This window comes from Haemaphysalis longicornis, unplaced genomic scaffold (genome assembly GCF_048455015.1).
Source record: "Haemaphysalis longicornis isolate Haplotype H1 unplaced genomic scaffold, Haemaphysalis longicornis Haplotype H1 scaffold_5, whole genome shotgun sequence".
In the NCBI taxonomy this organism is placed as follows: Eukaryota; Metazoa; Arthropoda; class Arachnida; order Ixodida; family Ixodidae; genus Haemaphysalis; species Haemaphysalis longicornis.
Window position 1 is genome coordinate 124966120 of NW_027526385.1, and position 11726 is coordinate 124977845.

General features: G+C 44.9%; 1 protein-coding gene across 1 annotated transcript; it reads left to right on the forward strand.

The window, feature by feature from the left end:
- Positions 1-1346: 1346 nt before the first annotated feature.
- LOC144139882 (serine/threonine-protein kinase D3-like) lies at positions 1347-11516 on the forward strand. Its single transcript, XM_077672121.1, has 4 exons — positions 1347-1966; positions 4097-4206; positions 9735-10035; positions 11461-11516. The coding sequence occupies exons 1-4, from the start codon at positions 1795-1797 to the stop codon at positions 11514-11516; spliced, it is 639 nt and encodes a 212-aa protein (XP_077528247.1). The 5' UTR covers positions 1347-1794.
- Positions 11517-11726: the final 210 nt, after the last annotated feature.

The window sequence follows — 11726 nt, forward strand, 5'->3', positions numbered from 1 at the left end:
TATAGATTGACACAACGTTTATGGAGGAACATTTAAAGACATTTAAAGACATTTAAAGACATTATGGAGGAACATAGCAGTAACATTTAAAGACAGAAAACGAGCATAGTGAATCATTGAGCAAACTCGAGTAGAAGGTATCATAGTTGAAATAAGGAAAATGAAAGGAACTTCATTTGGCCATGTATTCAGACGAACCGACAACACCTGGACCACGAGGGTAACAGAAAACATACTGAGAGAGAAGACTAGCAGAAGGGGCAGGCCTTTGACTTGATGGAGGGAGGAGACAAATAAGAAAATTTTGATGCAAAGAATGGACTCGGGCAGCGCAGGACGGGAGCGGCGGCAGATCGATACGTGAGGCCTTCGCCCTGTAGTGGACCTAAATAGTCCGTTGTTGTTGCTGCTGCTGTTGTTCTTCTTCTTTATGATGGTGATGATGATGAGGATGATATACTTAAGTGTCATATTTTAAGTAAAGGTCCAGGTGACACAAACCTAATCGGACAATAGTAGTAACCTCCAAAGAGATGTGTGGCCTCTTGTACGACTCCGGGTTATATAATAACGAAAATTAAAACCACAGAAAATATAAAAACGAAAAAATCGTGCATCATGGGTTCTACCTGAGCACACATTTTTGTTGCAGGGTGTCCAATTCTTTCGCAATCTGTTCCGATGCCGTTCTATTTCCGTGAACTTTCTATGTTCGAGTCTTTTGGCTTTGAATCGAAACATTCACAACGATGTCAGAATTCGCATTTGAACATAGCGGAGACCCGAGCCTGTCAAAGGGAAGCTTTAATGCCCTAACTGATGCCGTGGTATGGCAATACGCTATGCAGGAAAGCCAGCATTTTCTGACGATGATGGTAAATGATCGGTGGTGAAGTGCAAGAAAAAAACTCTCCCCGTGGACGGAATAGAACGTGGATCCTTCGCGTTATGAAGACAGCATCTAGGCTATTGCTGCATTTCTATATCCTACAAGAGGTTTCCAAAACCCAAATCCAAACGTTAGGCCTGTGGAGTGCATGTCGTAGAATTGCTGTAGGTATTCTAGAAAAGTGGTGCGTACCTCGACTGTAGCACATGCTAGCAGTGTGGGATTGGCCAACCAAAGAATCTATCATGGGAAGCTTTCCGTTCGACCATCGTCGTTGTTATCGCGGGTGTGCGCGGTTGTTTTTATTTCGCCATTTATGGTGTCCTCAACATTTGGCGTGTCTTTCTGGGTTTATTCGTCGAGGCTGCTCATTCCCATTTGTAATTAAGCTAGACGTATACAGATCCTGGGTTCGACACTCCGAGTGCCACGGGTGGTGCGTATGATTCCCGACCGATCGACGGCTTCTTCAAGGTCTTCTGCTCTCTCGTCAAGGGCACGCCGTGAAAACCAATGATTGCAAAGTGAAGTGCAGCAACGGCGCTATTTGCCACTTTTAAAACCCAGTATGCGTCAGATAGATATCGTTGGGAGAGCGCATAAGTGGGAATACCACCGCTTCTGCAATGCAATCAGTAAAGTTTAAGGCGCGTTTCCAGGACATTGGGTGTTCGGGTCAGGCCCAGGCCGCCAATATTTCTGCTCCTTTTCCACGGGCACTTTTACTCTACCTATGCATACAGGGAGAACACGAATTACTTATTTTTTGTGTTCCTAATTTACATTTGAAATATTATAGCGTGCTTGTAAATTATAATTAAATATGAAGAATTGTATTTTATGTTTATAATTGCAGTATTTTAACAGGCTTGTGAATCCCTGCAATAGTTGCTTTGCCAAATGGAATGTCTGATAAAACAACTCTCTCTCCTATCCCCTCTGTAGCCGAGTACATCGGTTGCGACGTGCAGATTCGTCCTCACCATCTTACGGTGTTTTCTTACAAGTCACCCGCTTTCTGCGACCATTGTGGTGAAATGCTTTTTGGCTTTGTACGACAGGGGCTGAAGTGTGACCGTAAGTATAACTGAAAAGGCCAGCGCTTTGAAAATATGTCCTCCTTGCTTCTATACTGCAAAAAAAAAAGACTAGCTATAAAATGAAAGCAAATAAAATATCATTACACGTCAGAAACACCGACAAAATCCCTTAGCTTGCTCAGTCACCTCTGCTTATTTTGCGAGTGCATACCTGCACCGAAGGGGGGTACACACAAAACCAAATAACGAAATGGTGCCACGTGCTCCAAAGAGAAAATTTTGCTACATCTTCGATAAGTCCTCCTCGGGTGTAACTAGTTATATTGCGTGCCTTTCTGCTTCTTTCCTTCCTGAAGCACCCAGCCCTTATTCGTAGGGCCATTTCTAACTATAACAATGGGAGAGTTCAATGGGTGTTTGCGCTGTATGTATATCACCGTCGATTTAAAATATAAACGAGACAAGGCCAGCGGGTAGTCAGTCCCTAGTTGACAAAACCTTATAGCTCATTGCTCTTTCTAACACCCGCTAATCATAACGGAAGCTTGAAAAAGTGAGGCAGTTCAGATATTATACAATTATTGAATATTACTCCAGCAAAGGAATGTTTCTGCCGCACCGGACTAAAGTCGAGTAAAACGACCATTGTCGCTTAGATTGTGAAGTGCGTTGAGGTCTCCGCATTTCCCCGTGTCCATTGCTGAAATATGAGGCCGATGGCTGTTCCTCTGGGTGGGGTGATAGGTCTTCGTGGTGTTGGTAGCACATTCGAAGATCATCGTAAATCTTGGTTGAAAAGTTGTCACTTGTTTTTGTGTATTAGTTAGAGTCACCTAGTAATACGAGTATATTGCTGTATACGTTTCGGTAAACCAATAAGGGGCATTATCAATCGCCGTAGTTAGCGCTACGTAGAAGTTATCGCTGAAACCCTGCTGCAGTCAGCCTCAACTGGCAAGGGCACTGCAGTGTTTAGAGATGTCTTTCAACGAACACTACAATTACTTTGAATTGACATACTACAGTCAGTGATACGTTGTGCTTCCCTGCGAAGATTTGCATTACGACCCCACATTACTAAAATTATTCTTTAAATTTTGTATGTATACTGAATCCCCCCCTTCTTTTATGACCATCTTTCGGCTACAAGGAGGTCGAACGTGTTTATTTCTTAATGGGGCAGTTCGAGATTTGCATTAACAATAATTTGCATCTTTCGGAATAATAATTAAACAAAGGTGGTCGGTACTGGTCCTCGTTCACATCCCTTTGGGGAAAAAAATAACATGTTGCCAAAAGAACAGTGACCAGGCTTACAAAATGCCAACACCGTTAAAGTTAAAGCGTACTCTACCTTTGTCCTGAATAATGTTTGCCGCATAGTTGGGTAATTGGGCGCAGTATACTGCTGTATTTTTGCCCTTGCTAACGTATGTATCTCTTTCAGTAAAAAGACACGCGATATTCTGCGCATTACCCTTTGTAAAAGTTTACGTTGTTGTTGCACGCGCAAGAAGGGAATGTTGATGAAATTTTGACTTTGCAACGGGACGAAAACAAGAGAGGCACGAAATAGCGCTCGTTTATGCCCTTTCTTGTCTTCGTCCCGTTGCGCAGTTGGAATTTCTTCGTGCATCCATTTCAACACGCCCAGGGTTAAATTATGCAAAGGAAACGCTCTTTCACAGTATTTAAGCGAAATATCCCGTTCGCCCAGAACCTGAAGACTGCTGTTTTGGTAAGATTTGCTTAATGAAAGTTGCATATACGCCTACTTTGCATTCCCCCCTTCCCATCTTAGTGATAAGGAGAAAGAGATAAGACACGTTCTTCTAGTTCAGAGTTAACATTTCCCCAGTTTGCCTGTTATTTTGGAGAAAAATGTACCGTACAAGAGTGTCTATTTTCGAGATTTTCCACTCTTCGGTTACACATGACCGGTGGAGAGATTACTACTTCTGTATGGTTACCGACGTGATGTTCTGGTACGAGCCACCTCACTTTTGTACGAAGCAGCTCATTCTTATCACAGAGATACTTTTGTTTGTCCCAAATATAATGTCCCTGTAAAAGACAACTTCACAACAAACACCAACGCCACGAAAAAACAGTTTACGGAAAACAGGTTAGCTGAGGAACCACATATTCTGTCCCTTTACTCACGCAGGATGCGGCCTGAACTTCCACAAGCGTTGCGCCCATCTTATTCCCAACAACTGCAGCCATGTACAGCAGAGAAATCATCAGGCAGGTTGTGCAGTGGATGACGAGAATGCGGTGAGTATGCTGCCTAACACTATTTTGCAACGCAACCACGTGGAGCTTGCGACATGACACTGGCTTGAAATGTCGCATCAGTGAACGGAGAAAACAAACGCGTGAAAAGAATGAATTATGGGTGTAACGAAAAGGTACGGTTACGGTGCGGGCTGGCGTAGCAAGTGAGTTTTCACCCCCATTTTTGAGGAGACATCGAATACGCCAACTGCGGAAGAACAGAGACGAAAAGAACTCTTAACAGCCGTGCGGCGCTTTAAAGCGTGATCAACTTTAGCGACTGCCCCCTGAAAGATAGGCGCGGCAAAATGTTCTCCATATGCTTGCGTCATACAAGCGATATGCGCTCTTCATTCAACGGTCATTTATGCAGCCCCTAATGGCCTTCGTTAGACATGCATTTATTGGCCTTTTTTATTGTATAATGCTTCGTAGGACTTCCGCCATCTAAGGGAAGCCTGCGCACAGAGTCACAGACGTATATACGATCAGTGGCGAAACTGGCTTGCTTACTACCGGACAAGACTTTTAGGGGCGAAGCTCCTTAAGGCGTGGGTCTGTCCATCCTCGACGTATGTATGTAGCCACCTCTAGTTTAGTTCTTGGATTGTTTACTAGATGGCGGTACTTGTATATGATGAAAAGATGCGCTTGAATTGTTTACTAGATGGCGTGGCTACCTCTAGTTGAGTTCTTGGATTGTTTACTAGATGGCGGGGAGCGTTGTAATAAAATCCGTTCGCTGTTGGCGCGCGCTCGGAGTCGCCCGATGGATAATGCTGCAGATGTGCGAGCCCGCGAGGCAGAAGCGTTCCGTGAAGCTGCGCGACGCCGCCGCCAAGATCCTGCCGTACGAGAGCGGGAGGCCGAAGCGTGTCGTCTGGCTGCGCGACGACGCCGCCAAGATCCCAGCGTTCGAGAACGAGAGGCCCAAGCGTCACGGCAACGGCGCGAGGACCCTGCCGTACGCGAAGCGGCACGGCTGCGGCGCGAAGAGGATCTCCAAAACGTCAGAGAACGGGAAGTGGCGAGAAAGCGCACGTATCGGCAGGCAGACCCCGATGCAGTGAGAGCTCGTGAGGCATCTGCAAAACGCATCAGGCGAGCTCAGCCCCAAGGTGCCGACGCGCGGTTTAAGCGAGACTTTCTAGACGTTACGTTCGGACACAGATGTAGTGGGCGAACTTTCACTGAAGAGTCACGGTTTTACCGATGATTTCCCCTCAGGAGCTTCGCCCACTCATCATCATTCACCCCGTGGATATGCTGTGAATTTTTTCATTAGATACTGGATAAAAGGTGTACCTTGAACCACTTCACAGCACATATATCGTTGTGGCGTTCTTTTGGCCTGAAATTGGTACTTTTCGTGGTCTCCATATTTTCAAATGTCGCTCTAAGTCTACGCCCTGCAACAGGGGCTGCAACATTGTGTTACTAAAAATAGAAATCAATAAATTTCCGCTGGGGATTTATATATATGTGTTATTGTTGTTGCAGAAAGCAATGGTGCAAAATATGCAAAAGAAGGTGCAAAGGTGCAAAAGAAGGTGCAAAAGAACATTCGGCTCCTTCTCTCGGATTACTCGTGATGCTTACGAACGCACCCATGCGGCCAGTGTTCTCACACGAATGCGGTGGACATCGGTAGCCAAAATGTAGAAACCCCATCGCACGGTCTGGCGCTCGCGCCTGCTGCTTGAAGGTGGCTGCTTCTCATTTTCACGTTGTGACTGTAATCCTGGTTAGAAAAATTTGTAACAAATAATCAGTTAAGTACAATATTATTCACTTAACAATCAGTTAACAGGAATGCCATCAGTTAACTCTGATGTCACTCTAGACATAAAACAACTGTAGATGTGCAAGGAGCTGAAGCAAAAGGGAGACACCGACCCGAAGAACCTGTTAAAAACTTTAACAACTGTAAAACAACGACAAAAAAGACGTTTCAGCCTCGATACGGAAGCCTTGTTCGCAATCTTTTACAGGCCCCCCTTTACTTCAACATGTCTCCCGGCCAGCCGGGTTTCCGTCATACCCTTGACTGTATGTGTAACGAGCATTTCAATCGCGGTTTTGTTTCTTAGAGACCGGCCGATGCTGCTGATGACCGTCTTCTTAATACATCAAAAAGAATCCGCCTGAGAAAATACGTAACTGCGAAGAGGGTGTGTGCTATGAGGAGAACAATAAACACTTTGTAGTTGAGATTTTGCAAGGCTGGCAAAGGCTGTAAGACTACGGAAACCAGTTTGTTGTTTTGAAAACGGACAGAGTAATTTGGCCGTTGAAAACTGATATTCTAAAAAGATAACAATTTTTTGAACTGCTTGAAAACAAATAGTTGTAGAGGTTTGAAAGAGAAGGCGTATTACATCTGTGATACGTCGTCCAATACAGTTTTCAACAGAATTAAGGCTCTGAAAATGTGTCCACCGGATTTTCCTCGTGTTAGTGAAAGAATCATTGAGAGAAATGCCTTGGAAAACCAGTGCCACAAAATTCAGCCAGCCGTCCCCGCGTGGAGTAAGATGGCTACAATTAAAGTGGTTGGCGCTTAATTCCTCGGGCAAACCGCCGAACACTAAGCAGACGACAACAGTCGTTTACTGTTTTAGCGTGGGGGAATTATTTTAACAAAACTTGTTTCTGAGCTAGTTGGTTCATACTGAAAGAAAGAAGAGAACGTGGCGCAAACTAGATGTGGACGAAGAAAACTAGGTAAGACAGATACAGACGCCAAATTCCAACTGTTAATTTAAAGGTAATTAAACGAATTTATGCATGACTTATCTAAACAGAAACACCAACAACAACAAAAAATATTAGCCAAAGTTTAATGATGCTAACAATTGTAGAAGGTGGTGACAATGGTAGAATGGTTACTTACAACACTGCGGAAAGTAAGACAACATATCTAGTCCAGCCTCAAGAGCAATCAAGATGGTCATAAAGCGCGTGCATGCATTCCAGGCGCATACAAAACCGAAAAGAGGGAAGGACAACTGCGCGTGCTTAACTACACGCCCTGATTTAGGAGTGACATTTCTTTGTCACTTACTGACATGACTTTGTCTCTTATACGACAACGCGCATTTCAAGCTGATAAAGACGGGAATAGGCACCACATGCCTTAATTCGGCTTTGACGAAATCTTCTGGACACAATCTGATTGCAAGTTTTAGCAATGAGATCAGCCGCTTGGAAGCCGCCCGATTCCCACCCACCGTTATCACAAGTGTGCTTGAAAGCATCCTGCAGAAGATAAAAAAACATAAAAAAGTACAGGAAGAGAAGGAAAAAATGAACACGCTCGTAATACCGTACATCGCAATACCGTACTGTAATACCTTTCGCACAACTTCCAGAAGGTGGCATCCAGATATAAAGTGCGCGCTGTGTGTTCCACCACCTGCAAGCTGGCTAAAGTATGCCCTATGATGGCCAATAAGATACCGGAGTCATGGTCAAACAAGCAGGCTACCCTCTACACCGAGTGTGTTAACAACGTCATTTACAGTGTTCCCTTTAAGTGCGAAAGGGTGTATATTGGTCAGACTGGGCGTTGCTTCAACGAATGTGCCAGAGAACACCGGTTGGCCGACAGTAGCAACATGGGTGCTCACCTTGCAAACCACTGCAAGCGCTGTGGTTGTAATCCACTCCTGGACAAGACGACCAAGAGGAGAGCAAGAAACAAAACGGAAGGGCAGATGATTGAGGCGGTTTTTATCGAAAGAGCAGTCTAAAAGTGCGTCAGTACGCCGTCCCTAGCGTTAAGTAACAAAGAAATGCCATTCTTAAATCACAGCGTGTACTTAAGCAATCACAGTTGTCCTTCCGTCTTTTCGATTTGGTCTGCGCCTGAAATGCACGCACGCGCTTTAGGACCATCTTGATTGCTCTTGAGGCTGGAGTAGATATGTTCTCATGCTTTCAGCAGTGTTGTACTTATTAATTCTGGCCACTGCCATCACCTTCTACACTAGTTTCCATGATTATACCTTGGTTGATATTTTTTGTTTTCTTTTTATTGTGGTTGTTGTTTCTGTTTGGATAAGTTATATATAAATTCATGTGGCTACCTTTGAATAAACAGTTAGAAGTTGGCGCCTGTATCTGTCTTACCTTGTTTTCTTCGTCCACGTCTGGTCTGCGCAATGTTGTCTTCTTTCTTTCAGTATGAACAATTTTGTCCGCGAAGAATTAGGCATGGCAGTTTTATGCAGCTAGAATTTGTTTGACCTGGTATAATGCTCGGCGTTGGCAAAGGCTCTCTTTTCTTCTAACCTAAGCCGGCAGACAAGGTATCGTATGGATAGTAACAAGATATAGAGGTGTACAAATAACTGATGAAGATTCCTCTTGCTTCTGTGTTCCGCCAATTAAATGAGTACATGATGCCAAACGGCTCACCCTCGCTAAACCGCTCGTGTTGAAAGGAATGAGGACGCCTTTTTGTGGGGCTAACCGAGATACCTTGGTTTAAATCACTGATATTCTACACACTGGACACTGCGGCTTCGAATTAACGGACAGGGAGATATGAAGACATCCGTCAGCCAATTCATGGTAAAATAAGGTCACTAATCAAAATAGCAATCATTGCACGGACGACAGGTCCAATCTCTATTATAATGCCCAGGCAGCAGCTTTCAACTTCATTCACAGACCACACATCATTACAACACCGGAACACGATTTGGATGAAACATTTGCCTCCTGTAATGACTGTGGGTAAACTGCATTGCTGACACTCACGTTGTCGCATATACATTACGAGGTATTTGGGGGCTTTCTTAAACCAGCAGAATGCTATGTGACGTCCTGTTCCAACTGCGGCTTGAGTATTCTCCGGGTCTGCCGTGCTGTAGACAAAAAAAGGAGAGATCACAGGTACTTAGGAAGGAAAGCCAGCAACTCAATTTCGAAGCGCCAACTTGCCGTCTTTATGTTCGGCAATGATGTTTCAGCAAAATAAAGACGAAGCCGAACACAGCCTTATAGCGTTTGGTCATTTTCTACCGGCAGGACGGTGGGAAATGCTTGAAATGATTGGTTGTACAGCGCGACATGATCGAGCGACGTAGCTTAGGGTCGTTGTTCGGAATGAGTGGCAAATCTGACAGTTTTTTGTCTGCTCCACTTCTGGACTGGGAGTATTCATTGGTGGATTGATAATCTACTTCTGTGACACCTTTTCTCTTGTGCACTTACACCTCTTAAAAAAGAGGAAATTCGTGGGAAAACGCAGAGCTAAATAATATGTTGAAACAAAAGAAAAAACAAAAGAACACAAATACAGCGCCCCTGTATGACTAAGCCACGAGAGAGGAGCCAACAATGTTCCCATTCACGCAACAGAGATCTCCCTACTCACTAAAGCTTCAAATGAGTGCAGCGCATAAAGGAAAACTTGACGTGAGGATTCGTGCGCAGTTAAAAACTTCGGTGGGGGGGTGTGAGAATACTTGCCATCCCGTATGCTGCTGCATACAGTTCACTAACAGGGTTCTTCTATGCAGCTGCTTCATCGGGGGAACATAGGGGCGACTGGTGTGCAGCGTGAGGCAGCTCCCTTCCTGCCTGTGGGGCGCCCGGCGTGGGTGGAGCGGGAGTTGGCCGGGCGCACCTGCACCCCGCACACTTTTCAGGTACACTCGTACGGCCGGCCGACAGTGTGCCTCTATTGCAAGCGCTTGCTTGTCGGGCTCTTCTGGCAAGGCCTGCAGTGCTCCCAGTGCAACTTCAACGTGCACAGAAGCTGCGTAGACAAAGTCGCCCAGACATGCCACGGAAGCATAATTCAAAACTGGGCTAATGCATGTAAGTTTCGCTCAGTGAATATAAACTTATCGCTCCTGTAAAAATGTCCCTATAGTGTCAAATTTGCCTTATTGCTGCTGTAACGTACAATAACGTTTCTGCGCGAAATCACAGGACGTCACTTAATTGTTTCATCCTGTGTCTTCGCCGCCACAGTATTTCCCTAGAAGACGGGTCAGTTTCACCAGCACCCAGGGAGCCAAAGTATTATCCTGTGCCTGCTTGTTTTATCTGATATGGCGCAAATGAAAATGTGGGCGACAAGTTTTACCCCAACAATACTTATCCCGTTGTATAAGAACACTGGAAACTTTATTTTTCTGGCCAACAAAATCATTCCGTAAGAAAAATACTCTTCTGTGATTCACGTCTTTGTTTTTCATTAAGGAGTAGCGCAAAATAGCATTTGACAAAAATTTCAAAGCGAAAAGGCTAACATTAAAATTGAGATCCCTACAATAAATGCCACAAGAGAGAAGAGAAAAATTAATTATAAACTGGTGATGTTACTTCATACCAACAAAATTCGGTCTCCTTCGCTATCGAGATGCGAAAACTAAACAGGCCGCGGAGCTTGTGATCTTCACTAGCATCAACTTGGCGTTTGCTATAGCCTTATCTTTGCATGTTTATAGCCCAGCTTGATTTTCTGTGGGCTTAACTGGGCTTTTAATAGCTATGACTTTGCTTTTCTCTACCTCGAACTTTGTTCTTCCTTAGCGTTAACGTGGCCTTTCGTAAAGCGGTTACTTGGCTTTTTTATATCCACCCTTCGGTCTGCCTATTTCATCGGTAGATCGGATACTGATGCTGACGAGCGCACGCCGTCTCTCTCAACTAGAAGAACACCAGCACGTCGGAGCTTACGTCATCACTAGGCATAGCCAATCGCCAATGCGCGCCTACCCCCTCCTCCCCCCCGCACATCGCCGCAACGCATAACTCACCCTCCACGTATTGTCAGCTCCTTGCCTCATCGCCACTTCCTCTCACACTTCTTGGCCTAGCATTTCTTAACATTTCACTTTCTGCACCAATTCTGAGCAGCGCCCCGCACGGCTAGAATAAATATTGAAGTGACAGACAAAACACACGTTTGCTTCATTCTAAAGATTGCCTCGTTTGAATAGTACTAACACCATTTTGAACATAAACATCGCTCGAATAAGCTGCATGATCAGGAGAACAGAGGCTGGCCATGTGAGTCACCAGCTCATCTGCCACAGAAGAACCTATGATGTCAATGTGAGAGCTCAGCGATTGGCTGAGGCTGGCAAAAGCAAGTAAGTAAAAACGGTGGGGTAAGCATTGGAAGTTACGAACGTGCACATAAACGTAGATGTGCCGATGCGTACTGGCGTTGGTACTGCGCGTGATATGCTTGTTTTAGCTGCACAGTACTGCGGCGCTTTGGTGTTTCCTCAGATGATACTGGCCGACTGGCGGAGGCCACGGTGTTTTACGATATCATGATTGCCTAGCGAACACCGTGTGTCGGAAAACAAATATTTTCTACCTTAACAAGAACACGCCAGGTACAAATAAGGCGGGAAAAAGAGAGATAACCTTTAATAGAAAAGGATGACGTTGTAGTCACGATGGGGGGAAGGATTGGGGAGGGAGGGTAAGAGAAAATAAACAAATGCTGTTCGTTCTCAGTAGACTCAATAGCTGGGCCAGTTCTTGAAACC

Bases quoted from the DNA above. Each gene is read 5' to 3' on its own strand.
- LOC144139882 (XM_077672121.1), top strand. From the start codon at position 1,795: ATGTCTGATAAAACAACTCTCTCTCCTATCCCCTCTGTAGCCGAGTAC. The intron at 1,967-4,096 runs GTAAGTATAACT...TTACTCACGCAG, and splicing joins ACAGGGGCTGAAGTGTGACC to GATGCGGCCTGAACTTCCAC. The intron at 4,207-9,734 runs GTGAGTATGCTG...TCTTCTATGCAG, and splicing joins CAGTGGATGACGAGAATGCG to CTGCTTCATCGGGGGAACAT.